The 26,881-nt window shown below is 45.1% G+C and overlaps 2 protein-coding genes and 1 long non-coding RNA gene across 14 annotated transcripts in view; 1 reads left to right on the top strand and 2 right to left on the bottom strand.

The window, feature by feature from the left end:
• Positions 1-26,881, top strand: part of NBEA (neurobeachin) — an 835,610-nt gene that overhangs the window by 582,663 nt on the left and 226,066 nt on the right. For all 12 annotated transcript variants that reach the window (XM_090027554.1, XM_090027509.1, XM_090027581.1 and 9 more), the window contains 2 exons: positions 1,892-2,035; positions 18,569-18,705. In XM_090027554.1, coding sequence (XP_089883680.1) covers positions 1,892-2,035; positions 18,569-18,705 — 281 coding nt within the window. The remainder of the gene's footprint in view (positions 1-1,891; positions 2,036-18,568; positions 18,706-26,881) is intronic.
• LOC149875093 (uncharacterized) lies at positions 7,720-16,326 on the bottom strand. The gene is made up of 3 exons (XR_016440008.1): positions 14,472-16,326; positions 13,665-13,823; positions 7,720-8,212 (listed from the first exon to the last, which is right to left on the bottom strand). It is a non-coding gene; the product is annotated as an uncharacterized LOC149875093 (long non-coding RNA).
• MAB21L1 (mab-21 like 1) lies at positions 20,323-22,697 on the bottom strand. Its single transcript, XM_090027610.1, has one exon. It carries the CDS (start codon positions 22,238-22,240, stop codon positions 21,161-21,163), a length of 1,080 nt encoding a protein of 359 aa, XP_089883736.1. The 5' UTR covers positions 22,241-22,697; the 3' UTR covers positions 20,323-21,160.

Raw genomic sequence — 26,881 nt, 5'->3', positions numbered from 1 at the left:
GGAAAAGCTGAGGAAACTGGGCTTATTTAGTGTGGAGAAGAGAAGACTAACAGAGGATTTAATAGCAGCCTTCAGTTACCAAAAGAGTAGGTCCAAAGCGGATGGAGCTCGACTGCTGTCAGTGGTGGCAGGTGACAGAACAAGGAGCAATACTGTCAAGTTGCAGCAAAGGAAATTTAGTTTAGATTTTAGGAAAAACTTTCTCATGGGGAGGGTAGTGAAGCACTGGAACAGGTTATTCAGAGAAGTTGTGCAATCTCCAGCCTTAGAGGTTTTAAGACCAGGCTAGACAAAGCCTTGGCTGGGATGATCTGGTTGGGGACGGTCTGGCTTTGAGCAGGGGATTGGATTAAATGATCTTCCAAGGTCCCTTCTAACCCTAATTCTCTATGATTTTATGATTATGCCAACGTATAAATCCATGGTACAACCAAACCTTGAATACTGTATTCAGTTCTGCTCCCCCACCTCCAGAAACATAGAATAGAAGGAGAAACAATACAGAGAAGTGCTACAGGGATGATGAGGGGTATGGAGAGGCTTCTGTACCAGGGAAGACTAAATAGGCTATGACCTATCAGCTTGGAGGAAAAACAGCCAAGGTGTCAAATATAATAAAAGTCTATGAAATCATGAATGGTGTGGAGAAAATACATCAGGATTTACTATGTGCTGTCTCTCACAACACTAAAACTAGGGGATATATAATGAAGTTATTTGGTAGTAAGGCTAAACTGAGCGATATGAAGGCGGGGGGGTTTCCACACAGCAGCATGTGATTATTTTGTGGAACTCATCTCCACACTTTTTTGTGGAGGCTGATAACTTAACCAGGTTCAAAAGAGGATTGGACTGATTAATGTAGAATGGGTCCATCTGTGGATATTTAACATTATACTTAAAATTATAACTTCCAAGTTCAAACCTCTCTAACTGCTGTAAGTTGTAAGAAAAGAAGGGAAAAGTACCAGTCATATATAAACCCTGCATAAACAATTTTCCCCTTAGTAGGTGATACAGGGATATACCTGTGATCTGACCCAACATGGCAATTAAGTTCCTCACTTAAGTCCCACTTAAGTCTGTTACATCAATGTTAATGTACTGTGTGTCCTGAATTAAAGTTGAAGGTGTATAAAAATAAATGAGGCTAAATAAGTGCCATACATTCTACATAACCTCTTATATTATTTTCTTTGAAAAAGTGGGAGATAGTACCAGTACTGGCATATGTTAGTGGTAGGGAAAAAAAAGACTTGTCTGTCTCCGATTGTGAAAGAATCATCGTGTTGACGCTAAAATGTTATTTGAAGGGTACCACACCGTGATACTGTTTATAGTTACCATGCACCATTCTCTCAGATAGTTTTTTTTCAATATCTCAAAACTTTTTTTGAGAAGTGAATCACTTTTTATAATTCCATCATTTAACAGTACAGATTAAATGTTATGGTTTTCAAAAGTGTGCCAGAAGGTACCTTTCTTAAGCTGATATGTTCCTCTTCTGAAGAGCTGCCTATCAAGGTAGACAAAAATGGATGTGAGCAGAGTTCTTGATAAAATAATTGTTACAGGTCTTGTTGATATCAAGATTTTACTGACTCGTTTTATAAATTTAATATTTACATGTTAGTTATATTTTTAATCGCCCAGAGGTAATTTTTAAAGTTCTTTCCAAAAGGCTGAAAAAGATAATGCACATTCTGTATTGACTGCTAAATTTCTTATAAAATGTTATCTCTGTTTGGAGTGTTCTACTTTTTCAAAATAAAATCTGTTTACAAAACTACACACATACATTTTAAAGACCTTAGGATTGCTGAATCATTGACTATGAATGCTTTATACAAAAAAGTAGATGCTCAAATTCATATTTTTGCTTTTTATTTAGGCACTGAAGAAGATGTAGTAAAGTCAAAGAAAACCTTCCGAAGTCAAGCTGTAGTGAATCAAAATGCAGAAACTGAGCTTATGCTGGAAGGGGATGATGATGCTGTCAGTCTGCTCCAAGAGAAGGAAATTGACAACCTTGCAGGTAATTAATTACATATTTCCTATTAAAGTGTTAACAACCAAATTTTGTAAAAATCTTAATATTAACCTTTGCAACTAATCTCCTAGGTTCCTGGTTATTTAATGGGCTGCTGGTGGTGTTTACTATTGCTCTGAGAACAGATTACTTACCTACTGGGTTCAATAGGATGCCCTATACTGTGACCTAGCAAAATTGATTAAGCAGTATCTCCTTGTAGAATGCTCTTGAGTTTGTTCATGGAGGTTTAGCAAAGCCTAGGACATTGCACTGCTCCTTACAGAACTGCTAGGTGATGTACATGGAGGACTACAGCAGTGGAAATGGACACAGTGACTATTCCCAGAATTCAGTCTTTTGAGAGTCAGGATGTTGTAGTGTGGAGCAACACTTCCGTTCTTCACAACCTCTTCTCTCTGACGAATGAAGGAGGCTGTTGAAAAACTTTAAGCTCTCACTTCCTGCAGATTCACCTGTTGTTTCTTTTCTCATTGGAGCTGGGGGTATAAAACTGCTTACTCTGTATTCCATGGTGAGAGGATGGGAAAAGGGATTGCATCTGGCTGCAGATGCAAGCATAAGAATAACTGAACATTACTAATTTTGGGAATGGGACTGTCAAAGTCAACTGAGATCAGATCTCTGATTTATTCAGGGAATTGTGTTCCAGTATTTGTTGGGCAGTGAAGAACCCTGTCATATTATGAAAAAAAACTAAAAGACTGGCACTTGTTGACATACTGAAGAACTTTTGAGACATCACTGAGTTTCTACCTAAGTTCTTCTTACTCCTATATGTTCTTGTGATGTCACATGCAGGGGAAATTTAAAGTAAAAATGTAGATGATATATGAATAACAAAAACACTAAAAGAAAAATTAGCCTAGAGCTGTGATTCTCAAACACTTTTGAGTTGGCTACCCATTTTGTTATTGTTTTACTATGATATACCCCTATAATCCCCTGTGATCGACAGAAAAAAAAATGCTTTCTCACAACAATTACACTGTAACCTCTCCAATGACCTAAGGTATATTTCAGACTTGCTTTTCTGTTCCTTCCTTTTTTTCAAATATATTTTGCCTTTTGCATCTTCTTCTTGCCCATTTCTTCCCCTTGCCTACATTTTGGAGATATGTGTATCCTAGTTTGAGAAACACTGGTCTAGTGGTTTGAAATTAAAGTAAGAAAAAGCCTAACTCTGATGTTGGGACTCAGCCTTAAACATTTTAATCTTCAACACTCCTATTTATTTGATTTATTTAAAAATTTATATTTGTGACCATTGCTGGGTGTTTTCCTGCCTTACATGGATAACATAGTCTAGACCAGTGGTCTCCAAACTTTTTTGATCGTGTACCCCTATCAGTAAAAAATTTTGAGCATGTACCCCCAATATATGAGTGAGGGCACCACTGTCAACCCCTCAACGTTGTGGAACTCCCACTCTTTCCTCAGGATACCTCGCATACCGTATGTGACACGTGACTGTCTGACATATGGACCGAGTGAGGGCACTAGCGCATAAATAGAAGTTGTAATATTTTCTTCCTGCACCCCAATGGATCGTCTTGCGCACCCCCTGGGGCGCGCACACCCCACTTTGGAGACCACTGGTCTAGACAATTACTGTGCTAATTTAAACTAGCTCCCCTTTCTAGGATTTTATAGCAATGAAACGTCAGTGGCAGCACTGTCAAGTTCCAACTCATTATCCTGGACATATACCATAAATAAATATAAATATATATAGTTATAGTTATATAGTTTCTATGGTTTAAAAGGAAGTTTTTGAAACATTGATTAAAGCTGTATAGTGATCTGGGGGGAAAATGTCACCCAGCCTAGAAGCCTTTACAGTCTATTGTAAATTTAAGTTCTTGTATATACTACATCATGGCAATCAAAACATGCCCTTTAGTTCTTTTGCTCTATAAGAAAGTGACATGTCCATTGTAAAATCCTATATGTATACACAGAGTACATCTGATCAACAATCACCATATTATTTTTATCCCAAGACTCATACCACTACAGATTTTGCATTTCACCATTACTTTCTGAGACTCAACTATACACATTAGAACAAATTAACTTCTCACACATGGGCAGGGTTATTTGCCATAGGAATGTCACTAATTAGCCGTATGTTCCCCATCACAAGTAGCTGGGCAAGCAAGATAAGTCCACAGTGAAATTTTGAATGTTACAAATGCAGGGCAGTACCATCTCCTGATAAATGGATCTCATTATCCCCATGGAGTTTGGTTCTTTTGTGTAACATCAGGCAGTGCCTCAGTTACACTGCTAATGGCTATCAAAAGTGTCACTATTTCCTGGTTATTCTCCTTTCTGGAACTCTAAAACTTAGCATGATATATGCTACTACATGTGGGCAGGGTTCTCCAACAGGATTAAATAATGGGGAGATGACACTGTAGTAATAACATGCATGCATTAAGCGTTACTTACCAACAAAAAGACCCTCCTAGTGTTTTACTTTTACCTTCTTGCTATCCCAGATCTTTGAAACTAAGCCTGTCTTGCCTAACTGTAGGGTGGCAACAGCTGAGAAAACAAATATAGTAGTTAATGATCCTATAGCATCACTCTTGGGCTCGTGCCAGCTCCACAAATCTCTGCAAACCCTGCAACTGGTTTGTTGCATGTCTTTGCACCAGATACCAATAGCTTTTACAATATCACAGCTATGTGATTTCAACTGAAATTTAAAAAAATTGGCAACTAAAATAAAAAAAAACAACTGATAGCTGTTTTCCTGTTAAAGTCAAGCCACACAGCAGCAAACTCCTTATGTTACTGGAAAAAACAGAATGTGGTTGTCTTCTGAAGAGTAAATATGTAAAAATGTCACCTTTTCTACAACCTGTCACCTCCATATGCCAACTGCCAGATCTACTTGGCTTTGTGATTAGGCTTTTTCTTGTTTGTTTGTTTGTTTGGGTGGGGGGTTGGTTTATAGTTATTTTACGTTTTTTACTCATGTTTGTAGAACAAACAAAGTTGAGGAGTGAAATTAGTTATTTTTTCCTCATTATTATGAATAGGGTTAGACAAGGAGTAATCCATCAGAATAATTTTCCAAATGAAATTTAGTTTCCACAAAATATAAACTTTCTGATTTCACCTGAATTAAGATATTTCATTTTTTTAAACTCACTTTAAATGTTCAACTTAATATCAACTCAACAAATAACTAAACTAAGTTCCCCTATAAGTGCATTTCCTTACAGGAGGAGTTGTTTGTGCCTTCATTCTCTCCTATTGGCATGACTCCCTGGAGGGCTGAATCTCCAGGAGTGAAATGTCAGTTTGCCTCTGACTGGACAATACGGTGTATCGTAAGACTCTACTTGTATTATAGTAGAGACAGTCCATGGAGATATGAAATAGGGGGCATTGGACTCTGGATCATCTACTATGAGGCAAAAATTCGGTTTAAAAAACATAGTTTAATATTGAAGCAATCCAAGGTGAAAAATGTCAAATGAAATGTTTCAAAAAATCCAAATTTATAATTTTTTTTTTCAGAATTTCCATTCCACAACTTTAATTTCAACTTTTGTTTTTGCTTTAGGACAAAAGCAAACATTCGTATGTTGGAATTTTTCACAGGAGCGAGATTTTGAACTTTGTTTAAGTGTAATTATGAAGAGAGTTGTTCCAAGCACAGGAAAAAATGCTTATTATTTGTATTATGATAATGCACAGGAGACCCTAATGAGGACCAAGTTGTACTTGAAACTGTATAAATACTAACAGTTTAATTTAACTGTGTACAATTAACATTAAAAGCAGTGTTCCCAAGGACAGGAAACTGGAAAGTATAATTATAATTACTGATGGTAGAGCAAGGTAGATAAAACCCAGCTTGACTTTCAGATCTCAGGTTAAGTTTGAAGGGTTTACCATGATAAATTACAGTGTAATAATTTTAACAGAGTACATTTGAACTGGAAATGTATGAGGTACAGAATGCTACAATTCTGAAAATGTTTACTCTTCAGAATAGAACCACACTTTGGTCTTTCTATACCAATTGAACTTCTTGAAAACTCAGTTACTTAAATGGGTGTGAGATTGTGTGGACTCTCTTAAATCAATTGAAATCTAGTTTATACTGATTCAAATTGCCTCAAAAAGAATCAAGTTAAACTAAATCAGTATAAACAAGGTTAAAATTGAATTAAGATTGTCTATGTAGGATTTTGCACCCATTTAACTAAATCTATTTAAAATCATGTCTCTACTTAAACTGGTGCAGTTTTCAAATAAACAAGACCTTAGTTATTAAAAAAATATTAACTCAGAAAATATAAATGTTGCTTTGTAAAGTTAAAAATGAAAACCACTAATAAAACTGGAAACAAACAAAAGGCTGATCTCCCAAACATACATGTGACCTCTCTGTAAGAACCTTTCTTTTCAGTGACCCTCTTGCAGATATTTTTTATCAGCCCTAGGGACAAATCAGTGTAAACTGTAGTTTGATATATTACACGTGGCATGAGGGATTTGTTTTTTAGGTGAATGTATACTGGATTGTTTTGTCATCAAATAATCCAACTATTACATGAATTGCAACAAGGATTTCTCAACTTGCAACTTCTTTACTTTTTGCATTTTTAATTAATTCTAGTGATGATGTGGAGCTCTAGTTCAGTCAGGCCCATCTTTTCTTAATTTCCATAATAGTTTCAGGATTTTATTTGCAGTACTATCTTAAATGACTTACATGGTATGGTCAATTATTGTATTGTTTTAAAATTTATACTTGCCCTAGTATTTACATATTGAAATGTAACATTTTTCTGTTTTGATTTTAGCTCCTTTCCTTCCCAAGCTGTTCACTTCAAGAGGCAAGTCATATGTTTGTGAGAACTAATGATTAAGGTAGTCCAGTCTAGTATAGCAAATTTCTAATATGAAGTTGTAAATCAGTGGTAGCACAATCAAACCAATTGTAGTGAATTTTATAATCCCTAATTCTTCTTTATCCTCTCCAGTATTTTACCTTATTTTTCTGATGCTCCAGTAGGGCCCTCTGCACTTACAGTTTCCTTTAGGAGCCTGAAAATCCAAATTTACTAACACTTTATTTTCCTCTTGAGCAGATGATTTCTTCATAATGAAAAATATATTGATGTGTTTCATGATAAACTTGTACTTCCAATATGGAGAACATATTAACTGATAGTTAGAGTTGTCTTTACAACCTTTTAACAAACAAAGTATAAAGCTAAATAAGAAACTGGAGAATTATTAAATTTTCAGCAAATTAAATGTTGTGAATTCAGGATTTTTAGGAGTAAATTATGCCTGCTACTGCCTGCCAGTAGTTCCCATTGGTTTCAATGAAAGTTGTGTGCATGTGTTGAACAGTGGAATTTCTGAACCTTTTGGAAGATTCTTTATTCCACAAATAGCTGTACTTGTCATCGGCATAATTATGTAGTTGGAGGTACTGTCTTTGAGTGCTTGCTATTAGGACCAGGCAGGCAAAGTGTATCAGGCAATATATATATATTCTCTCTCTCTCTCTCTCTCTCTCTCTCTCTCTCTCTCTCTCTCTCTCTCTGTAAAGACATAGAGAAAGAATATATAGACACACACTAGTCCAGTAAATAGTTTATTGTAATTTATGGATATGGCAGAAAGGAAGGAAATGAAGAGGTGCAGAGAAAGATCATCCTTGCATGGGAGTTAGGGGAATCTGTCTAGGTACTTATATGGCCCTAGACAATAGAAAGAGTGCTTCACAAGTTTTTATGAATTCTCACAAACACTCCTTGAAGATACAATGGGTTATTCTTCTCATTTTTTAAGATAGAGAACTGAGCACAAAGTAGTTGAGTTGTTCATGGAAAAAAGCTACTAATTAAGTGCAGAACATTTTAATCCTAATGCAATACTTTATCTGCAAGACCATCTTTCCTCCCTGCCAGTAAGGCTTGGGTTGGAGGGAGGAGTCCATCATTAGTATAAAGCAAGAATCAGTGCTCTGAACTTCACTGTCAAAATGTTACTAATAAACAATACTGCTACCTGCTGCAGAAGCAACCGATCTTTGATCCCAGCCAGCATCAGGAAAGGAAGCAATGCAGCCCTCTATCCAGACATCATGGTGGTGTACTGAATGCATTGACTTCCTGCCCCGTGCTAAGAAGAAGAAAAAAAAAAGTTGGGTCTTGGGAATTTGACAGCTTGTAGTAGTATTAATGAGATACAAGACCTTTCATTTCCAGGTCATCTGTTCAAATTAAGACAAGATTGGTAGAAACAAAAAGTTACCAGCATCTGTTTGGTAGCTTTTGCAAAATAAGCTTTTTTTCAGTTCTTTCACATTCACAACTATCATAATAATACTGAGAAATTTTTAGTGGAAAAATATTTTTAATATTTATATTTAGAGTAAATTAGAATAGTTTCAAAAGTTCTAATAAGTTAAAACTATGAAACATTCTTCAAAATAAAAATGTAAACAATTTAGCCCTTAAGGGATATTTTCAGTTACAAATCCTAACAAACATTTCATTTAAATTCCTGATATGAGTTTGAAGACTGGTGTAGAGCTCAGTAAAGTAATTAGATTCATATTCTACATAGTCAGATGGATTGCAGATTGGCTGAAGGGTCGTACTCAGAGGGTGGTGGTGGACAGGTCACACTCAACCTGGGGAGAAGTGGGCGGTGGAGTCCCCCAGGGCTTGGTCCTTGGGCCCATGCTGTTCAATCTCTTTATCAGCGATTTGGACAACAGGGTGAAAAACAACCTGTCTAAATTCTTTGATGATACCAAAATTTGGGGTGAGGTGAGCATGCTAGTAGGGAGGGAAAGACTGCAGCAAGACCTGGATACGTTGCAGGGGTGGGCTAACAAAAACAGGATGCACTTCAGTACTGACAAGAGCAGGGTACTGCTCTTGGGCAGTAGTAACCAGCAGCACACTTACAAGATGGAAAACTCCTTTCTTGAAAGCATGGAGGCAGAAAGGGATATTGGAGTCATTATTGACTCCAAGATGAACATGGGCCGACAATGCAAGGTCGCAGTTGGCAAGGCTAACCACACCTTGTCGTGCATCCACAGGTGCATCTCAAGTAGGGCCAAGGAGGTGATCCCCCCCCCCCCGGCGTGACACTGGTCAGGCCACAGCTGGAGTACTGTGTCCAGTTCTGTGTGCCCCACTTCAGGAGGGATGTGGACAACATTGAGAGGGTCCAGAGGAGAGCCATTCACATGATCCAGGGTCTACAGGGCAGACCCTACAATGAGAGACTGTGGGACCTAAACCTGTTCAGCCTTCGCAAGAGAAGGCTGAGGGGGGACCTGGTGACAGTCTATAAACTCACTAGGGGGGACCAGAAGGGTTTGGGAAAAACCTTGTTTCTCCTAGCGCCCCCTGGCATAACAAGGAATAACGGCCATAAGTTATTGGAGAGTAGGTTTAGATTAGACATCCGTAAGAACTACTTCACAGTCAGGGCGGCTAGGATCTGGAACCAACTCCCAAGGGAAGTGGTGCTGGCTCCTACCCTGGGGGTCTTTAAGAAGAGGCTTGATGCCTACCTGGCTGTAGTCATTTGAGCCCAGTTTTTCTCCTGCCCAGTTGAGGGGTTGGACTTAAAGATCTATAAGATCCCTTCTGACCCTACTTCTATGATTCTATGATATATAGGTACCGCCTTATGGAAGTAATCCAAAAAAATCACAAAACCCTTGTGATATCAATATTTTGGGGGTAAAAAAATTTAGACAGGATAATACTGAATCTGTCTCTTAAATAGATATGAAATATGTTTTGGGGAGAAAATGCCTGTTTAAACGTACTCCATTATAGTAGTATCTCCTATGGTCACAATACATAACTGAACTTTTTTCGTTTTTAGTAAGATTGAATTAAATAGATTACCTGATACATTGTATATACAGTTGTCCTTTTTTAAAAAAATTATTAAGAGTGGTAGGACACCGTTTTATTTTAATTGTTTTCCTATTTCATTACCAGCTCACCCTGACCATATATATTACATCTCTTCATGCATTCCTTTGAAGTTGGGCAGTTAATGGATTTTTTCATTCTGTAGCCAAACAAGAAAAATGAATTTGGTCCTAGTCAAACTGAGACAGAAATTTTCCAGGTGTTTATTTGAAACCCAGAAATGTATTAAGGGGTTATCTGAAATATTTGGATTGACTTGAAATACAGTGCTTTATTTTGTTTGGGAGTTATATATCCTTCTTTTTAAACAAAACAACCTTTTTTTTCAATACCAGTCAATTTTTAAACATGTTTGGAAATAAGAATTTAAAAAATTTCATTTTTTTAAATGTTGAAATGTTTTCCTGCATTTTTTCAGATGTACTATTCAGTAGTCCTCCAAAATCCAATCTATCCATGAATGTACTGTTCGTTGGAGGAGAAAATGGCCAACTCTATTCCTTACAAATCAGTATTCCAGTTTTTCTTGTCCCTCTCTTTATTATAGAGGAACATAGCCACACTAGTCTTATGCTTCCAAATAAGGATAGTTTACTGAATCAGATTTCCAGTATGTAATTATTATATATTCAGAGTTATATCATTAAGTTATTGTATTAAGAAGAAAATGTTTGTATGAGTTTAGTTTAAAACATAAATTCAGGCATACCCTGGGGGGGGAATTATTTTGGTTGTGGACACACCTACATTTGGGGCCTTTCAGAGGGGGGAGGGTTTAAAAGGGCAACAACTTTTGAAGGGCAAAAAGATTCAAATGTAGCAAAACCCTTCCGACTTAACCCTAATGAAACAGTGTTAATGTTGGAGTGATATTGCTACATTTGAATCTTTCTCAGCTCCTTCACACAGAACAATTAGATCAAAATATCTGTTGCCCTTTTGAAAGCTTCCACTATTGAAAGAACTCCACTGTATTCTCTTGTCTCTTCCTCTGTACTTCTGTGATATATTTGTTTCCATCATGGAAAATGTAAAGGAACAATTTCAGCAGCATCCTATTTTTAGATATCATGTAGTGTAATCAATTTGGTTTCATATTGATATCCAAAATTCAGTATTTATAGGATAGCTTTCTTATATGAATGAGTTCCCAAGAAAAAATTTAAAGAGTTCCTCCCCCATCTTACCATGTCATTCTTCTCTTTCATTCCACTCCTAAAATTGTGTATTTCTATCCATGAGTTTTGGCTAGTGAAGTCCCTGTTGCCAAGGGGCAAAGTAGTTGTTTTTCATGACTTAGTAGTTGGATTTCTTAGTCGTCTTTCCTTTCCCAATGGCAGATTTGTTGCTCCAGAATTTTTATTGGGTGCTGACAGTCTTTTCTATGTCCTTATTGCTCAAACTCCCATGTCAGAGTCATGGGAGCAAATCACTCATGACCATCCTTCCTGGAGGTCATTGGTCCAGAGCAGAGCACTGGCCTTCGAACAGCAGCTCACGGAGGCAGTGAGGAAGCGCATGGCCAGGAAAAGAGGACCTCTCATGTCCAGTCCTTGTTCCTCTCCTGCCCCTGCTGCAGCAGATTGTTCAGGGCAAAGATTGGGCTTATAAATCACCTGCATACCCATGTGACCTAGCCTCAATTCCCCCCTTGTTTCTCCTTTTTCCCCTTTCTCCCTTTCTCTTTTCTTCTTCCCTTCCCCCCCTTCCTTTCTTCTTCCTCCCCCTCCCACCGCTGGATGCAGTCATCTTTGCTTGCAAAGGATGAACAGCCTATTCAGTTTACTAGGGAACACTACTCTTGCCTCTGTGGATTGTGTGCATTGCCGTTTAATATCGCCTTTGCAATGAGCAAGTAAGCATGGACCTAACAGGTCTCTTAAGGCTTATCATGTCCGTGCATTATTTAGACCCTGTTCACATGTGTTTAGCTTGTACCATGCAATCTGATCCATGCAGGTAGATCCCTGTTTTTCTGTGGAAATCAAGTGTTTTACCTGGGAGTTTGTGCAGGCCTACAAATCTGCTTCCACTGAATAGTTTGCAGGACTGAGATTTAAAACTGAAATTCTGTTAGCATCAACTATAAAAACAAAAGTGAAATCTGTTCAGTTTCTCTGGTCACTGTGGATGGTTTGGTTTGGTTTGGTTTGGTTTGGGTATTTTTCCCCTCAATGCTGTAATGTAAAAAAATAATCAGAAGTGTCAGTAGCATAGTTTGACTACCATTGGTCTCAGTTCCCACCAGTCCAAGAAATTCTTAAAGTGGCAGCTATACTCAAAAACAGTTGCGGTCAGTAAAGTTTCAGCAGCTTTACTGAGACTTTCTCATTGGCAGTCAAGAAGGGGAAATTCAATTTAAAACTGGTTTGAAATAATGAAATAATTGAAAAACCGCCCGCCCTCTCTGAGCATGTTTCCACTGTCATTTCCTTTCCCCAGAACCTAAAGAAATAAGAGCCTTGTAGCATGTCCAGAAGGTCTGTCTGGCTTTTCCAAAGGGGGGGGAGGGGGGAGTAAGGAATGAATTCCAAAACTCTACAACTCTTGGTTCAGAGATGATCCCTTTTAGCCCAACTAAGAAATCACAACAAAAAAAAATATTTTTCTGCAAGCTTTCAGGATCACACCCGATTTCTTAGTTGGGCTAATAAAAGGTACAATCTCAGAACCAAGAGTTAGTTCTAGAGTGTTGCATTTCTTTTTGTCTCAGATAAACACGGCTACCAAATACATCCCAGGAATGAATTCCTAAATCGAGGGTTTTCTCACTTCCACTTATTTCAAATCAGTGAGGCTGCATTGACATGACAAGGGATACAAATGTTGCCAACGACTAAAGCGAAAGAGACCTCTCTGAAGCTGCTCTATCAATCAGAAGCAGGTACAGCAGCAAAAGAGAGAGCTCAGACTGTATTTGGGGTTGGTCCCTTGTCTCACTCCGTTGTTTCTGTCACTGACAGATCCAGTCGGCAGGTTGCTAGGTAGCCCCCTGCTAGCTGTGCTTTTCCTTTTTCTTATGAGATGCCTTATTGTTCTGCACTGAGGGCTGTAGTCATACCAGAGATGCACTGTGGCTTTGAAATAGGCATGTTCCAGATCATTTGAGGTTTCACAGGTCAAAAGCGAACCTGTAAACTCCACCTGGAAGCCAGTAAGCAGCCAGTGTAGATCACAAGTATTGGTCTAATACATTCACAGCAGGACGGCCACTTAACAAGCAAGTTGCCCTGTTCTTAACCAGCCTTAGCTACTCAATAGTTTTAAGGTATAGCCTCATGCGGAGCACACTGTATTAATCTAATTTCGAGGTGACAAATGCGTACATCGAGGTAGTGAAGTCCAGATCTTAAACAGTTGCAAGCTCTTGGCCAGATGTAAATGATTAAGGACAGTCATGGTCATGCTGATACCTGCTCATCTGGCAGCAGTTGAGACAGGATCTTAACTATGTCCCCGAGCCAGGATAAGCTCATGTGATCGGTTCAAGGCGTTAGCACAATGCGAGGACACAGTTCAGCTCTTCTTGCAGGCTGCAAAATGGAGCCGCGCTTTAACGGCCCCGAGGGACAAACCCTTCTGCAACTGCAGCTATTGAAACGGTACAAATTGTTCTGTAGATAGACCAGGAGATGTTTCACTGGGGCAGGCGAGAGGAAAGTACCTACCTGAAGTGTGGGTAGCACAAGAGGAGCTTCATCCTGCAACCTCGAAACACGGGAGTTTTTTTCTATTGACTTGGGTGGGAGTAGGATGAAGGTCTGTAGCATGGAATTTTTTCCACCCTATTCTGAACACGGCAGACAGGAGCATTCTCCCTTTGAATACTGTAAAACACAACTGTTTTAGAATAAGACTGCCAATCCTATAAATGTCTCTTTAAGCATCGCACAGCAGATACATAACTCAGGCAAAAATCTGACCTCGGATGTGCATGTGTGGATCTCATTGAAATGCAAGCCATTTGCACGAGTGAATGGTAGATTTTGTCCCAGGGGTGTTTTAAAGCGACACTATAAACGTATTTTTCATAATTTTAGGGGGGGGGGGGAGTATTTACTTTTTACTTCATTAACCACAACAGTATTTAAACCGTTTCTTTTTTACATTTATGTTTTTTTTAATGCAAGCACATTTGTTTGTTGTTATGGCACTGCTCATGAGAACGGAGCTGCTGGAAATGGTTAGTTGTCACGTTTGGGAAAAGATTTAAAGCAGTTCTTTATTGTTTTTAGGGCACGAATTTTGCAAAACACACACAACCTTCCCCCCCCCCCCCGCGTGGATTGAATGTTAGGATTTTGGCCTGCCCACTTTGGAAGAGCCCATTCACATTGGAAAATATGGGGAGGAGGGAAGAGAACATCGCACTTCCCTCACACTCGCTAGAAAACATGATTTGAACAAGCAACCCCAAAAGTCTTGGGATAGACCTTTGTACAAGTGATGGGTTGGAGGTTTGCTTAGCATCTTACCAGTGAAGGAGTGGTGGGAGAGGAAAGCATGGCTGTCCAGTAGAGCAGCTGAGGTTTTTTGCTATCAACAAGTTGGTCCGAATTGCTGCACATAGTGAAACCTGGCAGTAACGATGTGTGATGGGTGTTGAATGCATCTTTGCCTAGAAATGCCTTTAGTTCTTTTTTAGGATTTTCACTGAGTAGGAGCTCATGTCCATTTCCACTAGAGGTGAGAATACAAAAGGTGTCATTACACTGGTGTGAAGATATTTCACGGGTTTTTTTAACTGGAGATTTTTTTCGCAGACTGCTTCTTTTGGTCAGATGTATAATGGTGATAGGAGTCATGATGGCCACATTTCCTAAATTCTGCATATTAGAAACGTCCTTTTTTTTTTCTTCCGCAGCAATACGTCCGTTACGCTTTTTAAAAAATATGTACTGTTCTGTAGTTCTCTTTAGTCCGAATCATTTTGCCCGTTTTTATTTTCTTTTTCCTAGTCTTGCCTACAAGCTGCTTCTGCTTGTTTCTTCATTACGTGATTAATAGTTGGGTTTCGTGTTACTTTTTATGTTTAAAATGTTTCCATGCACGTTTTAAAACAGTCCTTTCAAAGTGTAAACCCGTTTCAGATGCACTTGGTTTTAGAGTCATTAAACTATTTTAAGTTGTGGTATTAATTTCAGTTGGCTTTCAAGTCCATTCCAGCTGTGCTATAAATTATTAGGATTATTATTAATTAGTAATAGTACGCTGGACATTTCAGTTCATTGCCTGAGGGGCGTGTATCAGATTTAGGCTTATAGGACCTATTTAAATGATGAGCCTGTAGATGAGACTGTTACAGCTTCAGCTAAAATCCATGCCCTCTCAGTTGCTATGTTTCAGCTGAACGCAACTTTTTAGTCCCAACATCGATTTTTATTGTAAAATAGCACAATCGACTTCAAGCTTATAAAACGCTTCTCCGTTATGGTATCAAATTGGTTTATCTTATTTACTGTCTCTGTAGCATGTCAGGTCATCAAACAGCCTTGGCACCCCTTCTACTCGTGAACTCAATTTTGTTGTTGAAAATTTAGTTTTGCATAATCTGCCCGCATAGCGTTTCTCTTAGCCGCTGCTTTAATTTCCCAAAAGATTCTTATTCAGGTCAACACAGCCAGTCTGTAAAAATGTAGATTTCCACAATCCAGAGGTACCCTACAAATACACGTCTGTCGAGGGATCCCCGTGTCCTCTGTAACTGTCCCTGCAGGGTCCGCTCCCGCCCCAGGCACGACTCCTGAGTCGCGGTGACAAGCACAGGACCCACCTCCGAGCAGGCGGGAGACTTTGGCGGGTGCGGCTGACCGCTCAGGGCGGTGCTGGCGGGGGAGTTCAGCAGGAGCTGCTGGGGGTGCGGGCATGGGTGCTGCTGTGGGAGGATCGCAGCTCGGCAGACTTTTCCCTTTGCACTGCACTGACTTTCTTTACTAACGGACTGTGAGCCCCAGTCTCGGGGCCCCAGGACGGGAACAGGACTGCATAGACCTCCCCCCCCTCCAAGTGCTGCCTGTTCCCGCGGCGTCCTCCGCCCCACCGGCACCCGCTTTCCCTCGGGTTGGTTAATGCTGCACGGTCGCTGTCCCTGTTGTCTCCCAGCCCGGGCATCGCAGCGAGGCAGAGCTCTGCAGCTAGCGGGAAACCTGTGGCTCTGCAGCGACTGGGAAGCCCGCGCTGCTTTGTGTCTGTCCGTGGCATTTCCGCCCCTCGGCGCTCGGCTCCGGAGTCCCGCACGGGCACTGGCAGCCCGCCCAGCCCCCGCACCGTGCCGGCAGGGCAGCTGCCTCCTGCCCGCCGCGCCCCCGGGCCGCGGGACACGCACCTCCGAGCGGGCGGAGCCAGGCTGCTCCCTGCCCGGGGCTGCGGGCGGCAGGTGCGCGGCTCCCGGCCTGGCCGGGGCTGCGGGAACAGCCCCCGGCGCCCCCCCCCCCTCCCCGCGGGGCCATATGGAAAATGTGCAGCGTTTTGATTCCGCCTTGTGTAAACATTTGAATATCGGCTCCTTAAAGCCCCGAGCCTGTCCCAGAGGGGATTAAAACATAATCCTCTCGCTCTATAGCCGGAGTGGATTAATTTCGTATTCTCTCAGCGGCGGGTTCGCTCCCCGAAGGCTCCGACAGAAAGAGACTCCGCGCTCCTTAAACGTGCTGTGGAATTGGAGGTTGTAATTGGAGATTTCCAGCGGACAAGTGTAAAAATGACACGCGGTTAAGCCCGGGAGATGCTTGCAGAAAGCCCTAGGGCTCACACCCCCATGTCCCCTCCCCCCCCCGCGCAGAAGGCCCGGGGTCACAAATACATATACACACGCGCGCGCACACCCGCAGAAAGCCTGAGGTCACACACACACACACCCTGCAGAAAGCCTGATGTCCCTCTGACACACACACACACCCTGCAGAAAGTCCGAGATGTCCTCCGACACACACACGGAAACACACATATACACACACCTGCAGAAAGCCTGAAGTCTCCCCCTTCCCGACACACCTACACACGGACGCGCACACACGTGCAGAAAGCCTGAGAACACCCCCCCCCCCCCGAGGAACTAAGCTAGTCCCACAGCCCGCTCTTGCCCTCCTTTGAAGGCAGGAGCAAGGCCGAGCCCGCTCTGCAGGCCCGGGGCTCCCGGCGCCTTCCAGCCCCTCCAGGCGGGCGGGTCACTCGGACCCGCCGGGGTTTGGGGTCTTCCCTGGGGGCTCCCGCCGTGGCGGTCGGAGAGCGGCCGCGCGTGCCGCCGCTTCTCCCTGTTTGAGCCCCGCGGTGTGCATGCAGCCTGCACCCAGCCAGCGACGTGCTGGGTGCGATCAGCCCCTTTCCTCGCAGCAGATTTCTTGTTATGGGCTTTGGCCTCTTGACCGGGAAGCGCCCGCAACTCGGCGCTTTATTTTTTTGTTAATTATTGCTTGATCCGCAGAGCAGCGGGATAATTGGATTAAATTGATGATCTTCCTTTGGGGACGCGGCGTGGCCCACAAACGACGGAGTAGCGGGCGGGCCCCGGCGGCAGCCGGCACAAAGGGCCGGGCGGCCCCGCGCTGCGGGAAGGGTGAAGGGCGAGGTGGGGACGGTCTGGTGAAGAGGGCAAGTGGCTGCGCGGGCCAGGAGCCGCTGTGTGAGCCGGCCGCCTTCTGTAAACACAAAGGAGAGGGGCCTGGGGAATAGAAACCCAAATCCACTTGTAATCGTACAAGAGAATCGGGCGTAATTACTTGAGCAACCCAGATGAAGATTGATGAGCCTTTAAAGCGGCGTTTCGGATCGATCCCCCGGCCCTGTGCGGGGAGGGGGGCGGCGAGGGGCCGAGGCCAGGCTCGCGGCCCGGGAGCGGGAGCGGGAGCGGGGCGAAGATGGAGGCTGAAGCGGGGAGCGGAGCAAGAAAGCAGACACTGGGCATGTGATGGGGATCAGCTGACCGGGGTCAAGAGGCCGCGCGGGTTTATTAGGAGCTGTAAAACAATAACACAGAGGGAAATAGAGTTTGTAGCGAGCCCGTCGGGCCTGCCAGGTCGCCCGCCCCGTCCCGCCCGCGCTGGCCGCGAGGTGCGGCGGTGCCGGCCGCGGGAAGGGCAGGGCCCGAGGCTGCGGGCCGGGGCAGCCCGCGCTCCTCCCTCCCTCTCCGCAGGGTCGCAGCCCTAGCCCCAACTGCTGCGGCCGGGCCGGGCCGGGGAGGCGGCGTCGCGGCTCGCGATCAGGTGCCCGCGCCGCCCCCGAGCGCTCCTGTGCCGGGGAAGGGACCTGCAGCTGGGCCGGCGCCTCCCGGGGCCGTAGCCGGCAGCAACTGGCGGGAACGGGGGGAGTGGAGGTGGGCAGGAAGGAAACAAGCCGCGGTGCGGCCGTGAACCGCGAGTCCCGGGCACAGCAGCGCGGTCGTTACAAGTAAAACAAAAGCAAATCAAAGAAGCCGGAGGAGGCCTCGGGCCCACGCGACGGCGAGCCCGGCGCAGGGCATCGCATGGCACGCGGCCCCGTGCGGGGGCGCTCGCGGCTGTCCCGGGCCGGGCAGGGCGGGGGGCCGAGGGAGCCGCCGCGGGGCCCAGCCTGACGCCCTGCCCTTGTCTTGCAGGCCCCGTGGTGCTCAGCACGCCGGCCCAGCTCATCGCGCCCGTGGTCGTGGCCAAAGGCACGCTGTCCATCACCACCACCGAGATCTACTTCGAGGTGGACGAGGAGGAGCCCGCCTTCAAGAAGATCGACCCCAAGGTGAGCCGCGGCGGAGGCCGAGCCGGGCGGGGCGGTGCGGGGCCGCTAAATCCCCTACTGTAGCGGCGCGCGCCTTTTGAACAATGTTCCCTGAATGCCTTTGTGCGAGCGCGGCCAGATTTAGCTGTTAAGCCAATTGCTCTGAAATCCCCGGAGGTAGCAGCGCTCCCCGGCTGCAGGGTTTCCCCTGGCAGCGGGGCTCCTGGAAACCCTGCCTTTCCCCGCCGGCCGGTTGGTGCCCGCGTGGCTCCTGTGTCCCTGTTCCCGGGCACTTCCTGCACCAGGAAATGTCTGTCCCTGCGGCCTCCGTGCCGCGTCGTGTGCGACCTCAGATGCTTGTGTCTCTTTTAATATTACGAAACCACCTTGACATGCTCAGGGAGCCGCGCAAAGTTAGTGGAGAAGAGGAGGTTTAGATGCATGGGAGGCGTGCTGCTTTTAAGTATAAAGCACTGGGATCTGTTTTTCCTCAACTCGGGCACACCTTGGGCATCCTCCCTGTGCTATCTGGTTTGCATCTGCTGGGGGCTTGTGGATGCTGCTGCTTTCTTCTCCCTTATTTTTTTCGAGACAAGCTTCTAAATGTTTCCTCAAGGAAAGGAGAGGGGAAACGTAGGAGACCTTTTATTGAAAAAACAGTTCAAGTCATTTTGGTTACAAAAACCTTCCCTGCAAATGATGCCTAAGTTGTACCAAACCAGGTAAAGCCTTTGCAAGCGGTGGTGCTTCCGCTGAAGGGGGATTTCTACTGACATCGGTCAGTTGGTTCGCTGGACTGAAAACCTCGTTGTCTTTCTAATGGTTTCACAAAAATTCACCCGTTGGGTGTTCTTACAAGTGGACCTTATGGAGGCAGATCGGATCTCCCCTCGCAGCACTTGTTGACTATTAAGAGACTAAACAGAGTGCGTGGGGGATTGTTCTTGGTCTCTAGCATTTTGCACTGTTAATCTGCAGAGTACTTTAAAAACGCGCAGGCTGTGAATAGTTGTGTGTTGGAGCAAGAGCAGGCATTTGTACCACTGGCAACTGTTGTTAGTGCTGCAGATGTTTATTCCCCCTGCTCTGAACACGGGCTGATGTCTGAATGCAGCCCGGCTGCCTTGCCACATCCATAGCCAACTTGGAGGTCAGAAGTAATAGTCTCCTTTACTAGTGCTGGTTTAACCCTTCCCCCTAAACAGTTTACTTTCTTTTTTTATTATTAGTTGAGCCACAATGCTGATTTTTGTCAAGAATCGGACTCAGCAGCCTTTGCTTTAGTGATGTTGTGTCCCCTCCGTATTGTTCAAAACCGTGCAGAAAAATTAACCCAGCACAGTAAATCTTTCAAAAGTAGATTTATTTTCTGACGGCTGTAAAGAGTGTTACTCTGTTAATTACCACATCAGGTCTGACAGTTGCTGATGGTCTTCGGGAGTTAAATTGGGGTGTGTATGTAACACCATTTTTCTCTCTCTCTCTCCAATTATTCAAAAGAGAAATGTGCGGGCTCTCCTTAGGTTTTACATTTCTGGATACGAGTAAGGTCTAGCAGAGGGGTGTGATTTGCAAAATTTAACAGCGACCTGATTTTTAAGTGGAAAACTTGATCCAGGACTGAAACGCTTACCCATATTTATTTGACTTCATTTATTAGCTTGTAATTAAATAAAATCGGCAACAGAAATTAAAATCTAAATCACAAAAAGTAATTATCCAGTGTATTTCAAGTGCATTTTTTTCAAATATATAATTCCAATATTCAAGCGTTATTATATAAGCAGAATCCAAATTTCTTTTGAATATATTTAAATAACATTTCAAGTATATTTATGGAATGTTAGAAATAGAACAAGCAATATATATGAAACGAAAAATGTAAACTTTTAAGTTCAGACACTTCAAAAGACAATTAACAAAAGTACCGTGATAAAATCTACCTTTTTAAATGGTATCTTCTTTAGCAGAAAATGTCCTGAAGTATCCAAAATGGCAATTTAACTTCTGTTCACCAAATCACAAAACACCAACATCCACAATTTCAAAGACAATGTGAGATCACAATATCTGATACAAATTAAAAGGTACATTAGAGTTTGTTCAGGTGGCAGATCCGAATAGCGTTTACTCACAGAGGGATGACATAAAAAAGCCCGGGTTTGTTATAATCCACGGGTGCCGTTTCTGGGCAGAGTGGTCACGATCGTGTTCAGCTGGCCGATCCGTTTCCCAGGTGTTACCAGACATTTGCTTTCAAGGGGAAGGGGGCTGCAAAACGGTGATGAAGACGAGAGTCCTAACACTCGCTGATCTGTGTTTGCTTTTGGCGGAGAGCCGGAGCGATCTATATTCCTTTGCAAAAGAATCGTACTTGCATTGCCGAGTGGAAGTATTTGCCTTTTCGAACAGGAAGCTTCAATTTCATCAGGAAAGGAGGAGACGGAGTTGGCTAGGCCCATATTTTAATTCCCCTCTAAAGTTTTTCCAAACTTTTCGGGTTGGTGAGTATTTCCCTAGCCAGTCGCCACGTCTGTTTGGCTGCGTTTTCCAGGGCGGAATGAGGTTTGCCCTGAAACAGGTCTAAATTGGGCAAGAAGTAGTGCGGGCATCTCCTGCACTGGAGGCAGGAGATGAGTTGCAGTAAAATCCCGTTGAGCCGATCCCCCAGGCACGACTCGTCCCAGTCCGATTCCCGGGGATGCTTTTCACACTCGTATGAAACCAGAGTCTTCATGTGATAATTATTCAGGGGCTGGCCCGGCAGCTCCAGATGACGGTCCCGTAAGGTTTTGAGGATAGAGAGGCATTTCTTTCTGCAGCCGCCCATCTGCAGTCTGTTCTCCGCTTCCGCGAACTGCAGCACCCAGGCGTCGCTCTCGGCGGAGCTCTGCTTGCCGGCCAGCGAGTGGCACTCCTTGGATAAGAGGTTGAACCCTTCAGCCTTGACCTCCGCTACCCGGTTGGGTCCCGGCCAGGGGATGTGGGGAAGCGGCCAGTGGGCAGCACTGCGCGGCCAGATCCCCGTGCATTTAAAAGCCGGCGTGATCTGCACCACGTATCTGTCTCGGATCCGCAGTTTCACTTCGCTGGTGTCCGCCACCATCTTTACCACGTCCCTGTAGCTGCACTTATCCACGGCTTGGGCCACCAGCGTCTGGAAGCGGGAGCGGATCTTGCGGGCCGAGAGGTAGCCGGACGCCGTGATGAACTCCACCCAGAGAGACATGCTCCTCTTGCGCCCGTCGCTCAGCTTCAGCACGGCGCAGCCCGGCAGCGACCCGTCGTCCACGAAGTTGAAAACCCCCATCTGGTTGAGGTAGAGCACGACCTCGAACTCCGTGGGGGAGATGACCTCCAAGCCCTCGTAGCGATTGTCCATCTCGTTCAAGGAGCTGATGAAGCGCGGCTCCTGCACCTCCACCTCCTTCAGCACGTCCGACACCACTTTGCAGACTTCGCGGATCGTCTTGGCGATGGCAGCTTTCCTGGCTTGGCATTTCTCGTTGTAGTATTTGTTGAGGTGGTACACCAGCTTGGCCTGGGCCGCGATCATGTTGGGGCAGAGATCCGGGTTGTACACCGGAGTCTCGCAGTACGCTGTGGGATCCAATGCGGCTGCTAGGGCTGGAGCCAACTTCAGGGGAGAACCGGGCAGCGCCGCGCTGGAAGGGAGCGAGCGCCGCCGCCGCCGCCTGCGAGCGCGGGGCCCCGCGCCTTAGTGCACCCGGGAGGGAGCGCGCGGCATGGGGAGCGGCGCGGGAGGCTGAAGTTGGGCGCAGACAGCGCGGCTGCCAGTAGTCAGACACGAAACCCGCTTCCTGGTGATTCACGGCTCCCCTCGCAGTCCCCGTGCACGCGCGCTTGTGTGTGTGTGTGTGTGTGTGTGTGTGTGTGTGTGCGCGCGCGCGCGGGTGTGCAGGGCGGGAATGAGGTGGTGGAAAAAGTGCTGGGTGTCTGTACGTGCGTGTGTGTGTGCGTGCGTGTGTCAGGAGGAGCTGGCTGTTGGTTTGTATAAGAGCCCAGATGCACTCGTGTGGAAATTATAAAGGCAGGGCCAGGCAGGCGGGCGGCCAATCGCCACTGGGCTCGTCACTGCAGCCTCTTTCGGTTCCAACCCGGCTAATTAACCCCCCTCTTGGAGATAGCTCTGTGTGTACATATGTATTTATATACACGAGCTAAAGGTAGGAGGCTGCCGGCAGACCCCACCCAGGCCACCTGGGCGGCAGGGAGTCCGGAGGAGGCTCGTGCCTGGCGGTGTCACCCAAGTGCACTGGCGGGGTGAAAGGACTTGGCAACACTGTGCGGCTCTGCCCCGAGCCCGGCCGGGCGCCCCGCAGGTGCACGAGAGCCGGGCTTGGCCTCCTCCAAGGACAGGAGACGTCGGCTCATTCACTCGCCCTCGGCGCCGGGGCAGGGCTTCTCCCTGGGCTTGGCCGTAACTGCAAGGGACAAGTTTTCCTTCGCCTGCACCGGCCGGGGCGTTAGGCAGCAGCTCACGGCAATGCGGTGTTCTGCGGAATAAAATATGCCACCACGTAAAGGGTTTCTGAGGATGCTCGGACGGGAGATCAGCGATCCTAAGGTTTTGCGGATGTTGCCGGCTCCGCTCTTCAGACGTGGAGCTCGGGAAGGGAGCGGCGACTGCCGCGCGCAGCCCGCACGCCCCGGCCCCAGGCGCTGCGCGGCTCGAGGACCTCACCCCTAGCCGCAGGGACTCGAGCACTCGGAGCTGTAGAGAGGTGTCGAGAGAGAGAGACTCCTAGATATAGTTATGTGTACTCAGATACATTTATATAGCTATTTCTTTACATACATGCATACATACATACAGGTGTGTGTATAGAGATAGCTATATACAGATATCTATCACATATATGAGTGTATATGTGGGTGTATACATATATGTGTGTGTGTGTGTGTGTACACACACACGTGTATATCCATGTGTATCGGTAGATGGGTGGATGGATGGATGCTGTCTGTTCGGATGCTTTCCTGGACGCGGGCGCAGAGCCCATGGCGGTGCCTCCCCCGGGCCCGGCGTGTCCCGGCTCTCCGTGGGGAGCGGGGCGGCGCCGGGAGGCCGCTCATCCGCCACGTCGGGGTCGCGCGCGCACATCCCTCCCGAAGCGCCCGGAATCGGGCTCTCATTGCGGCCAGGTTGGGAGGAGGAACTCGCGCAGCTGGAGCCAGCCCCGCTGCTCTCTGAGCCTGTCTCTCCAGGGGGCTTTCCTGCCGGCCCGAGCGCAGCCCGCTCCCATTTCCCCGTCCTTCAGGGGGAAGGCGCCGCCGGGACACGGGCCCGGGCGGCCTCTGCGGGGGAAGCCGCGGGGGCCGGGCCGGCCACTTGCGCGCTGCCCAGCCGCAGGGTCTCCTCCTCCTCCGGCGCTGCCCAGGCCCGCCGGCCCGGGTCTCCTCCTCCTCCTCCTCCCCCGCCGCTGCCCAGGCCTTCCCTGGCCTCGCTCCGGGGATGCCGCCTCTGCTCAGCCCCGGCGGGCCCGGCCCTCGCCCCGCAGGTGCACCCGGGGCCGCGGGGCGAAGGCTGCAGCCGGGCTGCTCCTGCCGCGCCCCCTCCCCGAGGCGCTGCCTCGCCCCGGCCTTTAGGCGGGGGGAGGTAGCAGGCGCGGGCGGCCCCGGGCGGTGCCTCGGCGAGGAGGGGACTGGCTGGGGCCTTCCTGCGTGTCCGGCCCGCTCCCCCCGGCGCTGCAGCAGCAGCAGGCGGGTGGCCTGGCCCTGGCACTGAAGCAGGCTGGCAGGACACGGTCGTGGACCCGGTGGCAGGGGCCCCACACCCTTAGTGTGAAGCCGGATGGCCGGGCGCTGCCCTGGTCTGAGCTTGCCAGGCTGAGGCATGTCTGCTCCCCTTTCCAGTCACAGGCACTGCAGCATTCTCAGTGTGCCTGCTAAATGCAAGCCAGTCCAATCATTCACTGAAGCCAAGGCTCCATTTCACAGGGGAAGAGAGACCTTGCAGGGTTCCTTTCTTTCTTTCTTCCCCGCCACCCATCCTGAAGTTTAGCACCTGGATCCCTATTTGTTCAAAACAATAACGAGGCTACGAGTGCCTCAAGTCTGAGCCAGTCAGCTACCACACTGCTAACTTAGTACCATTCAGCCCAGTAGACAAATCACACTCTTTCCTGAACCAAAGCTTTTGAAAACATCAGTTGAAGATTTTAGCTACAAGCAAACAAGCAACGCAGGTAACTCCCAGTTGCCTCCCTTATGGAGATTATTCTAGATGTGATGCAAACCCCTTCAGCTTTCATGCCACTCTGGTTGCATTGAGCACGAAAGGCTGCCGTTCATTTCAAAGCAGAGCTTTTAAAGTTTCAGTAAACCTTTCCCTTGTTTTAACACAGGTGGATGTGCATGTACTGCACGGCATCCAGTCACTGCAATGATCATTATGTAACACTGACCCCATGGTTCAAAATGACAAGAATTCAGTAATTTAATGATTGGTTCTAAATGTTTAAAGTCACAGGGTGTGTTGGGCTTGTAGGATGGTAAAATTACGCTCATTTTTTTACTATTCGCAAGCTGTTACACGGACTAGTAGAAGTACAGTCCTGTAAAGTGCTGTGTTTTTAGTAAAATCTAAAACAATGAAATTCCCGTCTGCTATTCTATTTCACTTTTTGAGACAATGATGTGTTCTAGAAAATTAAAATCCACTCATTACAATAATGATTAATCATTTAGGATGATAGGAGTTGAGGACAAATAAAATAGAGAAGTGAGCTTTCCCAAATTAGTACTTTTTCCCTAATTACCCCCTACCCTATATCCACTATTACAGCATCTTCTGGAACTGCACTTCGTGTTTCAAACATTTCCAAATACAGTGCATAAATAGTCTCCCTCGTTAGCCCCAAAACGCAATTGTTTTGAAAAAATGAATATATAGTGCATTGCGTTTTTGGTGAACATAATTTGAAAAAAGATCGAGTTGCCAGATTATAATTTGTAGTAATGTTGTCCTTTTGTGTGAAAAAGTATTGGTTGGTTAGTATGTGTGCACACACATGAGGTACTTATTTGCTATCGGTTGAGCTTTCATACATAGCTATTCATGAATTTAAAGTTTTATTTTTTTAATATCCGCCTATTGCACTAGGGAGCTAAAAAGAATATGAATTTGTCTTTATTAAATTATTTAACCCTACTGCTGGAGTGGGTTTGAAAGCTCATTGAATATATCTGATTTCTTGTCTCTTAATTATTTTTTTAATGCATCCTGCCTATATCATCTGTATCATCCTGTCAGCTGCAATTTTTTTTTTACACGAGAGAAATTAAAGACATATTTGTAGAGGGTTTGCTTTAAATGTCACATTATATAGAACAGGAGAAGCTCTTTTGGTAATATAAGCTGATGGTATCTGTAGTTCTTTTTTTTCCTTTTTTAACTATTATGATTTCATTTTCAAGCAGGGGAAGGAAATAAACAATCTTCAAACAAAATAGTTTAAAATGTGAAAAGTTCCTGTAGTTTCTCCAAAAGTTTCTCCACAATCCTCTAATTGTAGTGACATTTTATTATAGTAATTTTCTGATAATATGCATGTAATTTCTTACAGTTTATACAGATATTTTCTCTTATACTGAATTATCTGTAGCTTTGTGCAAAGATCCATAATAATTCTCTTTGAGATGAAAAATATTAGATCACAGTCATTACAATAAAAATTCTTAAGTTCAGTTATGGCCATTAAAATATTAATAGCATTGTCTTATATCACAAAAAATGAAACAATTCATAAAATAAAGTAACTCGGGTTGATTGGACTTTGTCATTGTGGGCATTATAGGAAAGAGGATAACTTTAAATTTCCCCATTCTATAATGTTCTTATATAATAATCGTGATTAACTCTTTTCCTACCAATTTATGTTTCAAAATTAAACATACATTTTGTACAAGTACGAATTGCATTTTTTAGCTAGAAAAGCAGAATCGTATAGACGGGAAAAACACATGACAGTATCCATTTGGTTTATTTCCGTATCAACTACTTCAAAAATTCCTCAGCACATGGGACTGTATTTAAGCAATCCAACACTGATTTTTTTTAAAGGTTTCCTACTTCAAGAATGCTCTTTTTTGCTGAACTCAGGAAGGGGTATGGAATCAGTGGGGATTAGTGCCTTTTAATCTACTACATCTGTAGTGGGTCATCCAACACTGC

This window comes from Crocodylus siamensis, chromosome 1, assembly GCF_052110815.1.
Source record: "Crocodylus siamensis isolate JL-2025a chromosome 1, ASM5211081v1, whole genome shotgun sequence".
NCBI classification, from domain to species: domain Eukaryota; kingdom Metazoa; phylum Chordata; order Crocodylia; family Crocodylidae; genus Crocodylus; species Crocodylus siamensis.
This window is presented reverse-complemented; position numbering and strand designations above follow the sequence as displayed.